The sequence below is a fragment of the Lytechinus variegatus genome, chromosome 11 (assembly GCF_018143015.1).
Source record: "Lytechinus variegatus isolate NC3 chromosome 11, Lvar_3.0, whole genome shotgun sequence".
Lineage (NCBI taxonomy): Eukaryota > Metazoa > Echinodermata > Echinoidea > Temnopleuroida > Toxopneustidae > Lytechinus > Lytechinus variegatus.
In genome coordinates this window covers 19,933,343-19,954,133 of record NC_054750.1, presented here as the reverse complement: position 1 = coordinate 19,954,133, position 20,791 = coordinate 19,933,343, and the positions used below count along the sequence as shown (strand labels likewise).

The 20,791-nt window shown below is 38.0% G+C and overlaps 1 protein-coding gene across 1 annotated transcript; it reads left to right on the top strand.

The window, feature by feature from the left end:
• Nucleotides 1–7,654: 7,654 nt before the first annotated feature.
• Nucleotides 7,655–20,263, top strand: LOC121424530 (fukutin-like). Its single transcript, XM_041620246.1, has 9 exons — nucleotides 7,655–7,810; nucleotides 10,482–10,619; nucleotides 12,608–12,643; nucleotides 13,318–13,509; nucleotides 13,903–14,198; nucleotides 15,136–15,398; nucleotides 17,590–17,723; nucleotides 18,681–18,805; nucleotides 19,907–20,263. Exons 2-9 carry the CDS (start codon nucleotides 10,488–10,490, stop codon nucleotides 20,127–20,129), a joined length of 1,401 nt encoding a protein of 466 aa, XP_041476180.1. The 5' UTR covers nucleotides 7,655–7,810; nucleotides 10,482–10,487; the 3' UTR covers nucleotides 20,130–20,263.
• The last annotated feature ends 528 nt before the right edge of the window (nucleotides 20,264–20,791 follow it).

Below are 20,791 nucleotides of genomic sequence, written 5' to 3'. Positions count from 1 at the left end.
TAAACGAGCAGCTTCCCCATTATGTTATGTACATGTTATAAAGGATGCATATTAGTAAGTGAAGTAACTTTTTAATGATGACTCCTTTTGGTTTCTTTTTACGAACGGGTATAAAATTTATGATTTGTCTACTGATATACTGAATGCTCAGCCGGGATGCTCGGGAAAAAAGCATTTCAATTTTCTTAGAAAAAACATTTCATTTATTTTTTGCTATTCAATATTTAGGAAAGCATTCTAGCACATGTCACAAATCAAATCGAAATTCTAATGAATTTTATTCTCTGATTTTTTTCATCAAACCGTCGGCAATATTTTTATATTTTTACTACTTCGCACTAAACTTTTGTCAGGGTAAACTTTAAAATAAGAATAAACTTTTGTTCTGGTGTGCAGGCCTAACTCCTAATTTTTGTAGGTAAAACAGAAAAGGGACGCAATAAAAAAAGGTCATAAAGCAGAGGAAGAGGATAGTTAATGATCAGATAAGAGTAAGAACAAATTGCAGGAGGAAGAAAGATGAACAACGGGAGGGCTCGCGGGAGAGGTGAGAAAAAAGAAATAAAAATATATGAAAACGTTCAGGTAAATAAAACAAATTCCGTTCCCACCCAATAACCCATCTTCCATCCAATGACGAGAATTAATATGAAGCCGTATAATACGCAATCATGTTCGTGAACAGATCAAATAGCTTACAAGTTAATAGAAGGCTCTAGGGGTAGTTATGCCCCTTTTATTTTTTAGTACCAAATTATCATTTGCCCCAGTGGCGTAGCTCCAGCCCGAAGGGGGTGATAACATTATCTTGACCTGCTTGGATTTTTTTTGAGGGGGGGGGGGGCGTCCCCCATTATGCAAGGAATTTATGCCATGATTGCTTTGTCGGTTCATTTAAAATAATTTTGTTTGAGTACTGGTAGTTATCATTCTACCATTCCCATTGCCCAATCTCGACTCAACTCCTTTCTAAAAGTTTCATCTTATGGCTTCATAGTTTCTATCTTTTTAAAAAAAATCCTTTGTTTCATTTTTGCCTCTACTTTGTATTAAAAAAAATCTGAACGTCAATATAAGTCCATTTGCCTTTATCTTATGGCTCACTGTATGACTCTCCTGCATATATTTTTTATTGGAAATTTGCGAATACCATACCATAGTATCGCATTTGGGAGCAGGTCAACGTTAGTTAGACAGTTCTGCAAAGAAAGGGATAACCCGTCATTTATTTAAGTTGATACTTATTACAAATCTGTGCATTGTGCATATTGCCGATTGTATTGTACTACTTTAAGACTGGCTTCAAATCGTAAATAATTTGCATGGAATTACAAATATCCGAATGAGTAATTTTATCTGCGTACCACACGATACCGGTACATACTACATGCATGGTCTTTCGACACTAGCTACATCAGCCAGGCTCTGCTTTAGTTTCCCTGGCCTGGTTAGCTCTGCTTCTATAGACAATTAGAAGGCGAGGCTCGAGAACTGGTAGTGACTTAATGTTATCCGTTTTTTATCACCTACATTATAGTTAATTTCTCATGGTCAAAACATTCTGTTTATTGTGATGAACATTGAATGAAAACAGGCAAACCACCTATTTTTTTATCATGACGAATTCGAATCTATACTCTAGCCTTATACATTGTAGGCCCCCGCGTCGCCGAAGTTCATGGTCTTAAAAAAGAATATATTACCGTCATCGTCACAACCCACATCATAAAAATTCACCATCATACCCCTCATTATCATTAGAATTACCAGCATCACATAACAGGGGCCACGGAATGGTTTTAAAGTGGGGGGGGGGGGGGGGGGGGGAGGCTTACCCTGCAAAAAATCACGTCACACTCACAGTGGTAATTTTTACGTTTTTGTACATGGTTTTGTAAAAACAAGGGGGGCTGAAGCCCCCAGCCCCCCCCCCCCGATACCGCGGCCCCTGCATCATCATGACATCATTATATCACGTACCCATTATTCACAATCAAATTTTGAATTGATCCCCCTGCCCTGGAAACTCCACCCCTCCCCGTATGGCCTGGCCCATTGTTCACTCTTCTCACTTTGCAATTTCGGTATTTCATCTGAAACAAGAAAATCTTACCTGTCAGTGAGCGAAGACATTCATGCTCCTATGTGGTATGGTATCCAATAATCACAAACAACGCGAATTATCTTTGGTTGATATCAGATACGTTAATCACGATGTCCAGGGATCGAGCCTCGCACAAACTGAGGAGGGTTGCAGCTCTGTCAGCGTCATGGATGATAATTCACATGTGGAACCTCTTCAAGTCTTAGCTTTTAGTTTTTCTTGATGAGAAACACTCAAAAACCTTACCACTTTTTAAAAATTAAATTAGGCTATTTATTCCGATGATGTAATCAGAATGAATCACACCAATCTCAACAAATCCTTTATTACCGCTGATATTATATTCATGTAAACATTTTTTTTTAATTTCTTTTTACATGCCCATTCTCCATCATAGCCATGTCATATTCACTATCGCCACATTTCATCATTATATCCATCTCTGTAATTATCGTTGTTATCAACACGGGATCAACATCATCGTCCTTATCACCACAATCATTACGGTCACACCATCCTCATCATGAAATTTGTCATCGTTTCTAAGATTATCATAATCATCACCACCATTACTATCATCATCATCATTCAATGCCATTATCGTGATCAAATTTGTATGGTCGTACTTTATTTAAAAAATAATGATGATCAAGAGAATTCATCTGTAATAAAATATTTCATATATAGCGGGTACATCATATTACGTTGTAAGTAAAATATTGAATGGAAACTGACAACAGACCATAATGGTGGATCAGCGGCGTACGCAGAAGGGGGGTACAGGTGTTCACCCCCCGCCAAAGTTTTTTATTCCCACCCCCCCCCCCTCCCCTGAAGAAAAGTCGGAAAAAATTGCTTGTCAAATTTGTGTTGGGTACGAAACGTAAAATTTGTGGTGTAGACTTTTTTTTTGCTCGTCAACATTTCATTCAGCTGGGCCCCACCCTTTCAAAAATCCTGCGTACGCCACTGTGGTGAACCTTACCACTTAAAAAAAAAAATTGTAGGCCTACTTATTCCGATGCTGTCATCAGTATCCATCATAACAAATCCCTTTTTTACAGATGATAGAGTATAATTGTGTAAAGATAAAAACATGTCTTTTTAATTTACATGCCCATCCTCCATCATCGCCTTGTCATACTCATTATTGCCACATGCACAGGCGGCAGAAGCCTAAATTTTAGTTGATAATTTGTTTTTTGCTTGTCAATTTCGTTTCCTGTGTTCCCCCGTAAAATTTTGGGTTGATAATTTTTTTTTTGCTTGCTTGTCAAAAATTTTTGGTGCCCCCCCCCCCCTGAATTGTTTGGCTTCCTCGCCGCCAATGGCCACATAATCATTATCATAACCATCACTCATATCATCGTTATTAATACGGCATCGACATCATCATCCTTATCCACACTCATCGGGGGCCGCGGACCGGTATTCAAAGTGGGAAGGGGGGGGGCTGAACCAAAAGTTGGGAAGCTGACCATGCAAAAAATCACTAAAAATAAAAAAAAATTGTATGGTCATTTAAAAAAAGAAGGGAAGAAGACAAATCCTCAAAATAATAGAGAGAGGAACTCAGATTATTAAAACAAATGATACTAGTATATCAACAATGACAATATGAACAATAGTAATGAATAATAAATCATCATGCATAATATCTCCGAAACCGTATTATTACGGGCCGGCCTTGACACTAGAAAAAAAATCACAAACATACACATTGTACATATGAATCTTGGATTGTTTGGGTCATTGAGGGACCGGTGAGGAACGGGAGAACAATGTGAGTAATATCCTAGATCTTATGTTCTCTTGATGTAGGCTCCTGTTAATTCCTTCATTCACATTTAAATTCTGAATTGCTTTTGCTTGACCGGAGCATGATCAAGCACGCAAAGCCAACCACAAGCTGTCGCACGCCGGAGAACCGGGCCAGTAACCGGGAGCGCCGTGCCAGTGAAGTGTGCATGCAGCGCATGTGCTCTCCGTCTTCGTGCCGCATGGCGCAGCAAGAGCAGCGGCGCGGCCGGTGCCTCCCTGTCCACCTCGATCGCATAGCGTTTACTATCAAAACGCAATACATGAACATCTACTTGTACGCAAAAGCAACTCAAATTAGACCTCTTTTGTTCGGATTTGTCGAGTGTAAAAACCGCGTATGACACTCTGGTCACTTGACCATGACGAATGGCTCGATCACAAAAGATCGACGCCGAGTGTAACACGCTATAGACACGAGAGCAAATGACACGCGAAGAGAAATAGTAGCACTTGCTCTCGTGTAGTCGCGCGTGTGACACACATCCGGGTTGGATGGCTCGCCGCGTGTCCGCGTATGCTCAAAGATTGCTGACTGGTACTGTACAAGAGTGGTGGATATTATAGAGCTGGATATCGATGGCGATAGGCCGGAGGACAGGCCTATTGCTGAGGTTGTAGACATGCAGGGTTCACGGCAGCAGTGTTATAGGCTCAATTACAAAGTAATTGAATTACGACCTTGATTACAGCTCGAGCAATTTAATTGCAATTTGTAATATTTTTAAGAGGGAAAGCAATTTTAGTAGGAATAACAACAACAACAATAATAAGTAACAATAATAATAATGATTATAGCGGTACCAGGGTAGCCACTCAGTCCGAAAATTGTTTTCCCAAAGGGCCCTGCTATTTTGTGTCATTGAAAAATTGTAATTGACTGACTAGGCCTTACTTTACTCATACTTAGTTACTTTATCTGGAGTTTATTTCTCATTTACATCTCTTGTATGCAACTGCATCCTTCAGTCCCATCGGATGTGGAAGAAATAGGAGACAACAATTGACCATGATTTTAGTGCGAAAGGCCATATACTTTTTACACACTTTTAAAAACTACAGTGTTAAAACTGACACCAATTGGTGTTAATAGAGGACCACATCCTTAGGTACACCCCCTAGAGATTTAAACATAACACCAAAGAGTGTAACAACAAAAGGTGGGCATGTTGTACTACACCTATAGGTGTAACACCACGGCCCTCGATCGGGTGTGGTCTATGTACACCGGTGGCACAGTTGTTGTTGTTGTTGTTTTAGCTTATACGGCGCGTGTCATTCAGTAGTGAATTTTTGCTGTGAGTGGCCTCATTGTAAGGCGTAAGATGCTTACTAAATTTAGTTCGGAGTGCACCCTAAAAAAATCAGATTTAAACTGGCCTATGGCTGCACGCTTGGAAAAATCTTTTTTCCTGCCCCCTCCCCTATACAGGCGAAAGCTGCATGATCCGCCCTCAATGAACGAGGTCACAAGTCAAGTTATGATGCCCGACTACAGAAAGCCATGCAAATCTATGTCCATTTACTTTTTAGCATTAAGCGATATGCGATAAGCACTGATCACATGCAGTCACAATCTTTTATCAGTTTCTAACTTAGCATGTTGAAATGGGTGGCACTGGTATACATTCAAAATATAAACTGAGTTCATTCAAGACTTTATAGAAAGACTCAATTGTAAGCTGTAGGCCTATGGTGAAAAAAAATAATTTAATTGTAATTGAACCGTTCTAGTAATTATTGAAGAAATTAATTGAGTCCAAAGGCCCTGCATGGTTGTAGGGCTAATATTTTTTAAATTGCAGGGGGGATCCGAGCATTCGATCGCCACTAGGGGGCCCCGGGAAAAATTCATGCACCCACATATTCCGATCCGGGCCGGTCAAAGTTGATTTCTGTTTTATTTATTGAAGGGTATAGTCAACCCCTCACAGTCGCTTCTTAGCTACATGCCTAACATTATGACATGATGAGCCCTATCGCGCGAGCTAACTTGTAATTTCAGTGTATTTTGTCCTGAAAACTGAACATTATTATCTTTATTATTTATCATTATTATTACCATTAGGGGAGGGGGTCCACCTAAAATTTTGTGATGGACACAAAGGCAGTAACAAATTTGACGAGCAAAAAAAAGAGTCATCAATCTAATTTTAGGAGGGGGGGCACTAAATTTTAGGGGGGTCCACCTGAATTTAGGGGGGGGGGACGCAGGAAACAAAATTGACAAGCAAAAAAAAAGGTCATTACCACAAATTTAGGGGGGAGCGTCCACCCACCTCAAATTTAGGGGGGACCTGACCCCTGCTTCCGCCGCCTATGATGGGGCCTATTTTTTGTTGTTGTTGTCGTTGTTATCCGCGCTGTCACTTCCCGTGTATGTAATGAAGTTCGATCCATTTCAATTCAATGTTACAGTAAATTCAGTTTTTTAGTACAAAATTCATTCACCTATACAATTGAAAACAAACTTCTCGGCCAATCAAAATCACGGGAAGTTCTCAGACCATAGAGCTATGCTCAGGCGATGAGGCCTGTATACAGATCACTGCAGAGACTATGGACCATAGAGATGTATACTAATTGTGGACCTATTATTTAGGTCCATGGTGTTACCGTAGTATGATAGGTCCATGATTTTTTTTTTTTTTAGTAATCTTTTATTCTCTTCTCTCATAAAACACAATTGAACATAGTAAAATATAACATTCATTACAAAGTTTGATTTGAACTTACAAATATTATGGTTACATTTGACAATTCTTAACAAAAAAATGAATTTAAACAATGTCATAAATAAATTCTAAATCAATTCAATTTGTTGTAAGTGTCTGATGTACATTCTTTTCTCTTACATTTTTATATATACATAATACATATGTTAATTGAAGCGAAAAAAAAGTACAGCCTAAAATCAAATTATTCACCATTTATCACAAAGAAAACTCTGTAAAGAAACCTGTAAGTTTATTAAAATATGGGATTTATGAGAGAAGAATTACTATTGATAATCTTCGGACCTTCCCGCACACTCACATCCCACCCCCATCACACTCAAACCGATTCACGCACAAACACACACCCTTACACACACACACCCGCACACATACCCTCACACACACATACCTCCACCAGATCAAATGCATTTCATCTGTCCGCATAAGTGTTAAGGCAGCTGTCATGAAAATAAGTGCATATCATGCATTAATTAAAAACAAAAACAAATGGATTCTGAGTGCCTCGTCATCGTGAAGTGTGAAAGTTGTCCCACTTCCTCAGGTGACCGGATAATTTTCCACGTGCCTCTGCTATTCTTTTTTCCTCCTTTTCATTTTCCAATATCTTTTTCCTTATCTCTTGAGGGGTTGGGGGTCTTCTTTTAGCCTTACTATGCTCAAAGATCATAAATTTAATTAGAAAGATAATATGATTTAGTAATTGTTGGTGATGGTGATATAGACCGATAATCATGATAATGGCACCGAATTTGGGATCGTTGTCGCGTGGCCGATTTTACATGTAGGCAGTCGCCTCGGAGTATATTCATAAAACTTTCCAATGTACTATCAAATTAAATATTTTTAATTTACAAGCTTGTTAAAAATGGACATAAAAATTTTAATTATTGTTTGAAGAATATAGTGTGAATTTTCGGTAAACGATATGAGAAAAAATAGTCTTTATTACACAAAATATGAAACAAACATTTGTTAAGACGAGAAAATGGCAGCGCCCATGGGTTCCTTTTTTTTCTTCCCGAGGTTGGGCGTGAATTTTGAAATGATTATTGCATTTTGTCAGCTGTGCTGAACCAACTGAACCAACATAGAGATAATAAAATATAGTGGTTTTCCTACTCAAGGAGTCGAGCAACGGACTGGATAATTGGTAATGGACCGCAAGTGCGCTTTTTCGGCTCGGTACCGCCGCACAGACACTGTTCAAGAATGGGCCATGGCATGGTCATGGATGGGGGTCGGTTTGCCCACGGCGCGCCGGCCGGCGCGCCGGGGACCTCGACACTGTGTTCGGCTGCAACAGTAAGGGGGGCCGGGTGCGGGTGTCCGGACACTTTTATATTGTCCTTCTTTATTGTCTTTGGATTGCACTAATTATGAATTCATTAGTTATAATCAGCTTCTATTTTGATCCGTAACAGTTGATAAATTTTGTATTAAAAATTGAATTTGAAACGTCGCTTGTAAATTTTTCCAAATGAAATGACTTTCTAAAATTGATCGTCCGGACACACAACCTGTTGTGACAAAAAACTGTCAGTAGAGGCGCACGGCCAATATGGGAGACTCTCCAATAATAGGGGAGACAATCTCCCACATTGGAGACTTGCTTTGCAAAAGGACAAAAGAAACAACACCAACAAAAGCATGATTTTTTCCACCCAAAATTTTGTCTCACTGAGGTCAGAAGCCCATTTGTTTTGTGTGTGATTGACAACAAAAATCCTTATCAAAACAAAAGTAGACGGTGAATTTTTAAAGTAGACGGTGAAAAGGGGTAATTTGTCATGAGGAATCTGCATCTGCTTATCACATTTTTATTTGCCGCCAAGGTAATCCTTTTGCCGCAAATGTAAACAAAGGAAATTAGTCTCCAAAACTGGAGACTGTCTCTGAAATTGGATACCCAAATTCTTTACAAAAGTCTCTGATATTGGAGATAATTTCCCACATTGGAGACAGTCTCCAATATTGGCCGTGCGCCTCTACTGAACTGTGTACACCGTTCGACAAAAATAGGCCTACGACAATGATTGTCGTAGACGTAGTCCTATTTTCATTGGACAGTACAACACCTCACATGCTCATTGTACCCACTCATTCAATGAACAAGGTCATGATAATTAAAAACCTTGGGCCGATTGCACGAAAGGGTCTTTAATTCCAAGGACCGTCTTTCGTGTCGCCCATCTTTTATGATACGCGATAAGCGGGGGTGTTTCTTAAATTTATGATAAAGAATAAGATTCGTTAGCTTGCTTTTAAATCAAATTTTATTCAATTTCATGATATATCACATCATTTTATAAACAAATATTTTGTTTATTTTAACGGACGAATGAAATATGTTTGCAGATGATTTATTTAAAATGCGTTTCACATGGCGCATCATAAAAGATGGGCGACACGAAAGACGGTCCTTGCAAAGACCCTTTCATGCAATCGGCCCCTTGTTCTCAGTTTCATCTCCATGTGTGGCAAAATAAGGGTGGCAATGTCTGGCTTATTTTCTCATTTTCTATGGGACAAATGTTTGATTTTCTTACACTATCAGTTTTTATTACAGCTATTCATTATATAACTTGGGTCTTATGTAAGTTTAATTCTTTGAATTATTTTTTCTTAATTAAAAGTAGAGATTGAAAAATGAAAATTTTCTTGCCATATTACTTTCCACCTCTAGAGGGCGTACACATAAAATATGCCCAAAATTCAAGTTTTTGAGTGCTCTGGTGAATAGAAAAAATATTCCCAAGTTTTACCAATGAAAAATAAATTGCAACTGTATGGAAATTAGTAATTTTGGTCACAAAAGTGATATTTTAATGATTTTTTTTAAGTGTGTGCTATGTATGTATGGCATTGGCATACATAGTCCTACCCACTTGTTCACTGCAACCATCCTGCCTGTGGGGAATCTACAGGTAGGACTATTGTATGCCAATGCTGTACATATTACACACTTTGAAAAATCATTAAAATATCACTTTTGTGTAACAAATTACAACAAATTCTGAGAGGGTCGGGTGCAAAATTGCACATTCATTGGGTGAATTGGCATGGAGTGACCCTCGCCAGTTTCCTACTATGCAAATGAAAAAAATGTAATGCTTGAATGTTCTCACATTTTACATAAATGTGAGAACATAAATGTGTTCAAAAAATTGGACAAAATGACATCGCGGGAAGCATTGCACGGGACGTGGGACACATTTGCTGGAATATGGAGCTGTCACTTGAAATCTGGGACATCTTATCACCCTGATCCTGGCATTTGTTTGTATCAATAACGTATCGCAGGTCACAAAGTATAATGTGTCAAGTTCAGATTGATAGCAATGCAGTGGTTATCTGATTTCCAAGCCTCTTATGCAAGGCATTCATCTTTGTCAACAGGTCGATGTAAGATGATGTTTCTTTTTTTAATCAATATGTCATTGTCATTGAACATAATCACCTTGAAAAGTCCTTTTTTGGGCTGTGTTTATATTTGCAAGGATGGAATCACTGCTTTTGCAGACTCTGTGACATCATTTGTATTTCATTCAACGATTCTACCAAAACCTGAAGAAAAATTGAACCTTTGTCTGTTTTCTTCCTAATAAATTCTTTAAGTGTGTGTGGCATCAGTGATGTAAGTGGTTATAAAATTATCAACTATAAGCTAAGGATTTGTCTTTGATATCCAGGTATTTGAATGAATTAATGAATTGATTAGTTTCTGCCAACAACTCTCTAGATATTTGGCTAATTGGCTTACCTTATTTTTATATGCATCAGTGAAATTCATAATATCATTGTTTGAATTTTCTTCATTTCAGAAAACCATGGGGAAACTCCAGTCCCAGATTCTTCAGATTCTAATGGCCTTTGGTGCAATCTTTGTTGTGTTTCAAATTTACGTTTTCAAATCGGCTTGGATGAATGAAGAGGATTCCGACGAGGAGAGAAACGAAAAGGTAATAAAAGTTTATTGCAAACTTAAAGGGGAAATTCATCCTGACGACGAAAACTCTGTTGTAAAAATTAGCAGAAAATAATCATTGAAAATATTGGTGAACGTCTGAAGAAAATCCATTAAAAGGTATAGAGAAAGTTAGAGAATTTCAACTTTTTGTTTTGTGACATAAACGAGCAGCTGCCCCATATGTTATGTAATATAAAATGCATAAATTTCATTTTTTTATGGTTCATGATGACTTATTTTGTTATATCTCCTTAGGAGCGTGTGTGAATTGATTTGAGTATTGATTTACTGAATATACAATTTTCAATTTTCTGAGAAAATAACATTTCATTTATATTTTAGCTTGACAGTGTAAGAAAGCTGCTTGCATATGAAGTTACAAATCAATTACCGGTAATTAAAATTCTAATAACTTTTTTATTCTTTGATGGATTTTCCTCAAATCTTCACCAATTGTAAATATAATTATTGTTTCTGCTATTTTTACAATTAACTTTTTGTCAGGAAAGTTGGATCATACAATTGATTTTCAAAACTGGTAGTACACTGTGCAAAGATTTGACAGGATTCATGCCTGAAGAGAGTTGAAATTTATGCATCCATGGGCTGTATGGGGAATTTGAAACTAATGTTTTACTAATACCCCTTTCATAAACCTATCCTCCATTTAGCCGCCTAAAAGTAATGTGGATAATTCAATAAAAATTGCGTTCATAAACTCCGAAAATAATCCGCACTATTTTTAGAGCGCCTGTCCTGAAAAAGAAGGATAATCGTCATGGCAACTGCACACACCCCCTCTGATGCGGTTGCGTTGGAAAAGGGTGACCATGTGACCGCTCCATGGCAATTATCCGCATTACTTTCGAAATGCGTTCATAAAGTCAAAATCCGGTCCCGATGCTGCTATTATGTGGATAATTGCAGCATCAAAATAATGCGGATAACTCTGGTCCTCCTCCGATTTTACGACCAAATTATGCTGCTATTCGCCGCATAATTGGGTTTATGAAAGGGTATAAGGAACAGGTGTTATCCATCACACAGAGTAGAATCAAGTTTGTTTCAAATAGACTTTACACAGTGCTCTGTTTATTGCACACAGAGTTTTGCAGGATAAGATTGTTGTATCAATTGACTTGACACAGAATCTTGGGTTTAATTGTGAATCAAAACCCACTCCCCATGATAGCTCAAGACACGGTGCCATTCACCAATGCACTATTGATATGTCTTGGATGATATCAAATTCAGTGTTAATGTTGATGTTTGAGTTGGAAGAAAAATTCAGATTGTCGTCTCTTGCTTCAACATTTGATGTCCCTCTATAAAAATGATCAGTCATAAAAGTGCTCTTAACACCTTGTGAGATATGTGTTGGGACCCGAGCTTATTATGGTGCTGATGTAAAAAATTATTGAACACCAACACCAAAACTGCAAAGGTCAGCACCAAATTTGATATCAACTCATTTTCCTTCTAGTAGTCATGAACTACCCTCTGTATATTCAAAAAGCTACAATCATAATAGTCCTCTTGTAGTTGATTCCATTGTATTGTCTTGATAATTGATTCCTTGTGTTTGTCAAGTGCTCTTTTGAAGCATTTAAATACTTATGACAAATCAAGTAGAGTATTTGTAGTAGAACATGAGCATGAGTTGAATTCCCTTTCACAGTAGTTGACCGTACCTTGTAGCATAATGCCATATATATATATATATATATATATATTCTTGAAATTAATCATAGAGGAAGATTTTCTTCAAATTTGAAATCCTGAATAACCTAAAGGCTCTATGTACTATGTAGTATGTCTTGTGAGACTCCTTAATTTGTCATTTGTGTATTTTTCATTTCATGTGCATGATGAGATTACCAAGGTTACCAAATCCTGTCTATATTGTCTTTTTAGAATGAAAGAATTGTGTTCTACTGTCGTAATAAAATTTAATTGCATTTTCCTCCCTTTTTCCATCAGAAAAGATCTGATGACTGGACTCCGCCTCTTGACTACGTAAGTTACATCTTACAAGCTTCATTTTCCTTCTCGTAATTCTTTTTCTCTTAAAGCCTATTATTTCACAATTCTAACTCAATACTTGAGTGTATTTGAGTGTGTATACCCTAACACAGTTATGATATGGAGGATATAAAATAGAAAATGTGTTTAATGGTACGATTTTATGTAAAAAAATAATTTTGATTGTGAACCCGATCAAAATTAGAATGTTTGCATTTTTTTAAATTAAAAAAATATTTCTCAAGTATGACAGGGTTTGAAAATGTCAATAAATAATCTGTCTGAAAGATAGCTTTCCTATATCCAATCACTCAATTTGTAAGCTACTGTACATGCTCAAAAGGCACCTTTTCAAGGAAAATATAAACTAGAGAGGGGGCTAGATTTCAAACGAAAATGAAATAAAAAAATAACTTAATATAGAAATGTGTACATCATTAGGAATTGATTAAAATCAAGAGTTTGAAAACCTCACATTGATGACCTTGATATTTTGAATCATGATGTGTAGCCCCCATCTACTACAATCTCTTACAATGTAAGTCTAAAGAGGCTGGGGTCAGTTTGATTACCCCTCCCTCCTCCCCCATCAATATTTCTGTTGATGCTGAGCATTAGTCACGAAAGCTATTATACAAATTAAAACCACCATTGATTTACCAATACAGATCACGGTCGAAGCATTCACCAGTATAGCCAAGGAGTACAAAGTACCCCTGTTCCTGCTCGAGCCGGCCATCTTGGAGTCAGTATGGGCTCACAGGACGGGTACAAGACCCTCCAAGGGGCGATGCCGGTTCCTGTGCAAGGGTACAGATTCCACTACGTTTGGTGTCATCTCTGCTCAGTGGATCACACAGGTATGAACTCGGGCTGAGTCAAAATTTCAAACATAAATGGTTTTCTTTCATAACAAATGTTTGACCATTACCCCCCCCCCCCGTTTAAATTTACTGAAAATTTGCATTTCACATCTTCACATCCATGAAATAACAGTCTATTGTCTATATCACCTTATGAAAAATATGTTCATGTAGTTGAAAACTTTCAGGAAAATAAAGAAAATACTCTTCTTTCTTGACTCGTTTTTTTCTAGAGTTAAATGCAGATTATAATTTCTCAAATAGAATTTAAAAAACCCATTTTTATGTGGAACTCTTAATATATTACACTTTATTCATGACAAAACATTATAGATCGAAACCTTTTATTATAGATCGAAACTTTTGAATGAAATGTTTTGTCAATCACAGAATTTCCTGGATGCCATGTGGAGAAGTGGCTTCAGGTCATCCCTCTCCAAGGGCAGCGATCCCAGACTCCTCTCTGTCAACGAACTGGTCCCACCCAGCGTCATTCCTCAGCATTACTTCTTCCAGTACCAAGCACACCTCATCCATCTGGTGGTCTTCTATGAGAGGGCGGGGTCGTACCTCTGGCACGGTACCGCCTCGGAAGGGGAGTGGGAGCCGGGTCATGATGGGCAGTTTCTCTGGTTTCCAGTCAAGAGTCTGCGGTTCGGTGGTGAGCGAGAGGGTGCTTTTCAAAAGTAAGTGGGAGACACTCTCTTTTGTCATTATGTTAGAATAAACACAAGGCCCTTCTAAGGTTTCCCCACCAGGGCCCCGTTGCATCAAAGATCCCATTATGGTAACTTTGCCATGCAATTGTATCTTGCATGGAATCCTTGATTTTGATTGGCTGTTGATCATCGTCACCATGGTAGTTGCCATTGGAGGGCAAAGCTACCATAATAGTAACTTGTATGCACTGGGGCCCAGACATTCCAATTCTAATTGAATAAAGTTTTTAATGTTTTCTTATCTGGTATATGGCTTATATGTAATTCATTACAAGGAATGCATTCTAAAGGAGAAATTGAGAAGATAAAGTGGAAGTTAGGCCAGCTATGCAATACACTAATTGGGAATTGGACTAAGTGGGTATTAGACCATTGTAGTGTAGACCAAATAGCAACTAGACCTAATTGAAGGTAGACCAAATTGGTTTAGCCTAAGTGGTGTTAGACTATTTGAAAAGTAGCCCAACTGCTAGTAGACCAAGTAAATGTAATCCATTTAAAGCAACCAGTCATGGATGACATGATATCATGTTCGATGTGGAGCATTGTGGTCTGGTGGTTCCAACTCTCGGCTTTGAAATGGAGGGTTGTGGGTTCAAATCCCATCTATGGCGTATTTTCCTTCACAATGAAATTGATCCACACTGTACTGCACTCAACCCAGGTGATATGAATGGGTACCCAGCAGGATTTATTCCTTGAATGCACCAAGTGCCATTAGCAGCTGGAGCTAAGCTAGGGTAACTTGCACCATTGAATAGGAAACTATATATCAGTGCCTCATAAATGCTACCTATTATTATTACATGTATTTATGGCTTTACTTGCTGAATAGAACTAAAAAGTTGTATCAAGGAACATGATCACTTTCATGAAGCCTCTTTTCATCTTCTACCATTTTCAGAATGGAATTCGCAGACATCAAGATAGATGGTGTACCACTAACGGTCCCCAAGCATCCGATGAAACTACTGCAACAGGTGCCAAATTCTACTTTTTTAGAGTGCAATTACCAGCAAGCTAGGGAGTTCCTGGCAGAGAACGGTGTGGATGATACTCCCAAAGCTGCTGATTTTAGAAGCAGAGCCAGAGCGATCCTTGAGAGGGGGATGATGGCCTTAGATGGAATAGGAGTTCCTTTCTGGATCAGCAGTGGAACTTGTTTAGGTAAGTTGATTACATTCTAGTATTGTGGAAATGATGGTTCATGTTCTTTCTTTCATATGAATAATGATTTCAAGTCTACATTCATGGTATATGTTTAATAATATAGGATATTTATTGCGCACATATCCACCTTGTTAGGTGCTCAAGGTGCTCCTGTATTACCAGGCTAAGCTAGGCGTTCATAGCGCACACAGCTTCTTAAGGAATTACTTCCTACCGGTACCCATTTACCTCACCTGGGTTGAGTGCAGCACATTGTGGATCAGTTTCTTGCTGAAGGAAATTACTCCATGGCTGGGATTCGAACCCACGACCCTCTGTTTCAAAGTCCGAAGACTAATCCACTGGGCCACAATGCTTCACTGGTTTACTGTTTACTGGTTTGCATGCATTAACTTTGAATTTTGAATAAATTTTTCATATCATTTCTTGTTACACTAAAATACAGGGGAGGTATTCTTGAGATCCATGCTACATGTTTATCAGAAACGGCAATATATTTTATCTCGGTCGTGTTCAGTGAGATGAAATACCCTTTAAGAACTCCTTGGCCCAAATTCACAAAGGTGGTCTCAATTGTACCATTGTACAAACCATTCAATCATGAATTTAGTCCCCTTTGCCAAAAGTGTGGAGTTATAATTGGACTTTTCTTAGTGTATGATTATTAATGACGAAATAAAGTATAATTATGAACAAAGAATCTGAATAGTCCATGCTTTTGTACAATGGTTCGATTGAAACCAGCTTTGTAAATTTGGGCCCTTACCCCTTTTCTCTTGTTCTCTCTTGGTAGATATTCCATGTGACTAATTTCTCAGTTACTGTGTCACTTCTCACACAAATCCATAAGATGTTATTACCGTTGTCTTCTTAGGCACCCTAAATTTTATTCATACCAGCAGACCTCCCAATCATCTTGATTTCATGGGAAATGGTATAAATTTGAACAATTTTGATTTATTATTTGTTTATTCATTAGATTTGTCTAGTTTTGAAGGTACAAGATGAAAGACCAATTAATTGTCTTTGCATTTTGCAATCATAAAAAGGGAAATTAGTTTCCAATTGCAAGTTAGAAAATATTCAGAACATAACAAGAACAAAGTTTACCAATAAAGCTAAGTTAATACCTCTGGGACATCCTGGTTCTTTCCTGGAGCGTTGTGGCCCAGTGGATTAGTCTCCGAACTCTGAAACAGAGGGTCGTGGGTTCGAATCCCAACCATGGCGTAATTTCCTTCAGCAAGAAATTGATTCAGAATGTGCTGCACTCAACCTAGGTGAGGTAAATAGGTACATGGCAGGAATTTATTCCTTGAAACGCAGCGCGTATAGCAGCTGCACTGCTAAAGCTAGGGTATTTATGCTGCATATATATGTAGAGCGCTTAGAGACTTCTGATGAAGTAAGTATTAAGCGCTATATGAGCAAGTATTATTATTATTATTTCCTAATTTTGACCAAAATTATCACTATTTTGATTCATAAACATTTGGATGATTATGGCAGCAAACTAGGCATGCTAACATTGCAGGCAAATTTTCTTTTCACAACTTACTGCCTCAATAAAAAAAAAAATATCACCACCAAATCACTAAATCTGACACTTATGATAAGATTTTACAATGCAATGAATGGGGATTTTTCAGGGCTCCTTTTTGAGTTTCCAGGGTTCTTTTGAACATTTTAAGGCAAAAGGGCTCTGTGCCCCTTGCCATTTTACCCCTTTACAGACCTGCTAACCAGTACGTTTTAGGCATATTTAGTATGTTTTTTGCAACCAAAATATAGCAGTACATTTTTTCTTTAAGAAATATGTTTTTTATACAAAATTGTAATTTATTGAGAAAAATTATCTCTATATATCTCTATTTCATAAAACATACACAAATATTGTTGTTAGATCAAAGTAATTTCAGGTAACTTTTTTTTTCCATCATTTTGTTAAAACCAGGGTGAGATATACACGTTTCAATGGGTTTTTTTTTCATCTGCAAAAGCAGTGCGCATTTTAGCTTGCATGCAGCTTGAGCGCCGTGATGAGCGAGTGCGTCAAGCATTTTATTATGAAATACACTTACACTTTTTTTGAGAAAAATACATTTTTTTAATCACAGAATACAGTTTTTCATTTCCAGAGGTTGGCAGGTCTGCCTTTAACATCATTACCCATTTTGTCATCTTGTAGGTTGGTTTCGAGAGTGCAATATCATAGCCCACAGTGTGGATGTAGACTTGGGTATGCGTATCAGGGATTATAACGACAAGGTGATACCAGCAATGGAAAGTCAAGGTCTTCAACTTCTTCATCAGTTTGGAAAGGTACAAATTATCCTCGTGTATTCATCTACATCATAGTCATGATTAAAATGCATTTGATCCTGAAATTTGCAGCCATCATTCATTTTCTTTTCGTTTTCATATTGGGAAAAACAAAGTTCAATATGGATGATTTCTCAGAGAATTACATTGGCTCCCTGTCCGTTCCCGGATTGTATTCAAGCTTCTAGTTTTTGCACACAACTGTTTTTATAAAATTGCCACGTCCTATTTACTCGATTTAGTATCATATTACCAGCCATCCCGAAATCTTAGATCAAGCTCAAAATCATTATTCATTGTTCCCTCTGTCTTCACAAAGTCATATGGTGAGTATGCTTTTACTCATGCCTCTGCTGTCCTTTGGAATGCTTTACCTAATTCAATGAGATATCAAAGTGATTTATGTAGGTTCAGGAGATCCCTTAAAACATATCTATTCAATGCATAAAATACCAACTTTGAACTAATGGTCCAATATGAATAACACTATTTCTTCTTTAAGCGCATAGGGACATGCTATGTTATGTGTGATGTGCTATACAAGAATTGAGCATTATTATTATTATTTAACATAGTCTGCAGGCACAGACCCTGATTTGAACTTTGATCAGAAAGTGGGTCTTCTCACAAGACTAGCACATATAAAACTTGCTGTTTAAATTCCTAAGTGAGAGGGTCTTCATTAAAAAGTAATTATATTCAGATCACTTTACTCAAGTGAAGGTTTTGCACAGCAAACTACGTATAACATGGTGTTAACATGAATGATAATCGTAAAATTTGAGTAGAAATTTTCAATTTGCATTTCTGTACAGTGATTTTGTTGTTTTCACCACGTTGCCATTTTAGAGTGTATAATGATTAGCTCAAGTCAAGTGAAACTTAAATTGCTCTAAGTACTCCTGCTTCTTCTATACAAAAAAAAATTAAAATCTTTTGTTGATTTATATTTCGTAGGTAGAGGATAGCTTTGAGCTGTCATTTGCCAGAGATAGCATCAAGTTGGACATATTTTTCTTCTACGACGATGAAGATTTTATATGGAATGGTGGGACAGATGCCCATACTGGAGAAAAATATCAGTAAGTAAAATTGTGCTGAAGAGTACATCTGAGTTATGCACTTCATTCCCATAGGAAAGTGATAGGATCAAAAGGTCAATCCCACCCCAATAATATAATGATAATAGAAAATTCAAACAAGTATTCATGTGACATTGAAAATGTTGTCAAACTTGGATGTAAAACAGGACATTTGGATTTGACATTTTTCTTATTTTCACTAAAATGTGATGTGCACTTCATTCGCAGTATGTTACATAAGGCCCAGTCCCACTGCACTTATGGAGCAAAGTGGATGTAAAACATACACAAATTTTTCCATCCATTGGAAAATGCTCTGTCTCCATTACATACTCATTGCATACGTATTACATACATTCTAGCTGAACAATGGAAAGCGGGAGGAAAGATGTGGTACATGGAATGTCTATACATCTTTAGTAGCATGGAAATAGAAAGGATGTAAGCGTATGCATCTCGTATATAAAGTATTCAAATCCTGAGTAACCCATTCGGAGCTGCCATCCACTTCCATCTGCTAGGCTTTTGATGAACGTCCGTTTAACATCCCCGCTAAATACTACCAAGTTATACTACTAAGTTATTTTCCCGTTATGTTTTCACACATTTGTCACATATTTTGTCAATTTCTGGAGCGGATGAAAACGAATGGAGGCACCCTCGAAATTTGTGCTCGTCCACTGTGTCCTTTATGAGTACGTTTTGCGTCTGTCGGCCAGTGGGACCAGGCCTTTAGGAATCCAGTGATTTTACAGTCATGATATCTTTGTGCATATCTTAGTTGATGATCTTTAGTGTGATCAGTTTTCAGCTTAGATTTCATGATTTCACAAAGTTCAGTGAATGCAACTGTACCAGATCTAGATCCACAATGATATAGTTACAGTTAACTTTGCTTTTACAAACTTTCTCATGAAATCATTGTTTACTGAACCAACTTTCTTACATCTTGAAGTCATCACTATTCAATTTATTATGATTTAGTGAAGAGTTTCTTTATTATAACTTAAATTGAGGGATCTGATTGAATTTCTAGTTTACAAGGTGAAAAGTCACAGAGGTCATTATTTCAAATTAATGCCATTATACTTGTTTTTGTAGGTATGTCTTTCATCAATTCAATCTCTGCTGGACAGAGCTGGTGGGTCTCCTTGTACGGATCCCTTGCCCTACCCTGCCTTACATCGAGGCCAACTACGGCACTGAGTGGGACCAGAAGGTCACCCAGTGGGACTGGAAGGAAAGTCCGCCCAACGTCAGACCCAACGGAGTCTGGGAGAAGGAGGAGTGGCCTTATGTGATCCAGACGTTTCCAATCATGTGAGTCGTGACCTGTGGGGGATCCAGCTGGATTGGATGCAACACCATTTCAGGGGCCATATTGTTTGCATGATGGTTGGCCACCCCAAAACCGTTGTTTAATCTGACTGGGGGCCCGTTGCAGAAAGAGTTGCAAGCAATCGCAACTCTAAAAATCATGCGTAACTTGATTTTCAACCAATCAACAGCGCGCATTTGGGACTTGCGATTGAATTTTTGACTTGCATTTAAACGCAACTCTTTCTGCAACGGGCCCCAGATCCGCTCACGAGCGTGGGTGTTGACAGGATTGTTATGCTAAGCCGTACTGCACAGAGCTGGTATATCAACAACCGAAGTGTGTCCATACGTGGAGTTTGGGAATTGAAGGAGTAGCTGCAGGCAGTTCCAATCGCGTGAGCCGGTGTGAGCTGTGCTGTACAGGGTCAGGTACTCTGTGTGGACAGCTGAAGCATGCCTTTGACATGGGGCATGTGAATTTAAAAGAGTAGCTGCAGACTTTTCCAGTCGCAGCTAAAGCGTTTGTTTTACATCAGGCTTGACATGGGAATTAAAGAGTAGCTGCAGACATTTCCTACCATGTGAGTAGTGACAGGACTATTACGTTGAGCTGTACTTTACAGAGTCAGGTAATTTGTGTGAGCAGCTGAAGCATACTGACTGAGC

Coding starts and splice junctions, on each gene's coding strand:
- LOC121424530 (XM_041620246.1), top strand. CDS start 10,488: ATGGGGAAACTCCAGTCCCAGATTCTTCAGATTCTAATGGCCTTTGGT. Junction 13,510..13,902: donor CTGCTCAGTGGATCACACAG/GTATGAACTCGG, acceptor TGTCAATCACAG/AATTTCCTGGATGCCATGTG. Junction 17,724..18,680: donor TTCTTCATCAGTTTGGAAAG/GTACAAATTATC, acceptor TATATTTCGTAG/GTAGAGGATAGCTTTGAGCT.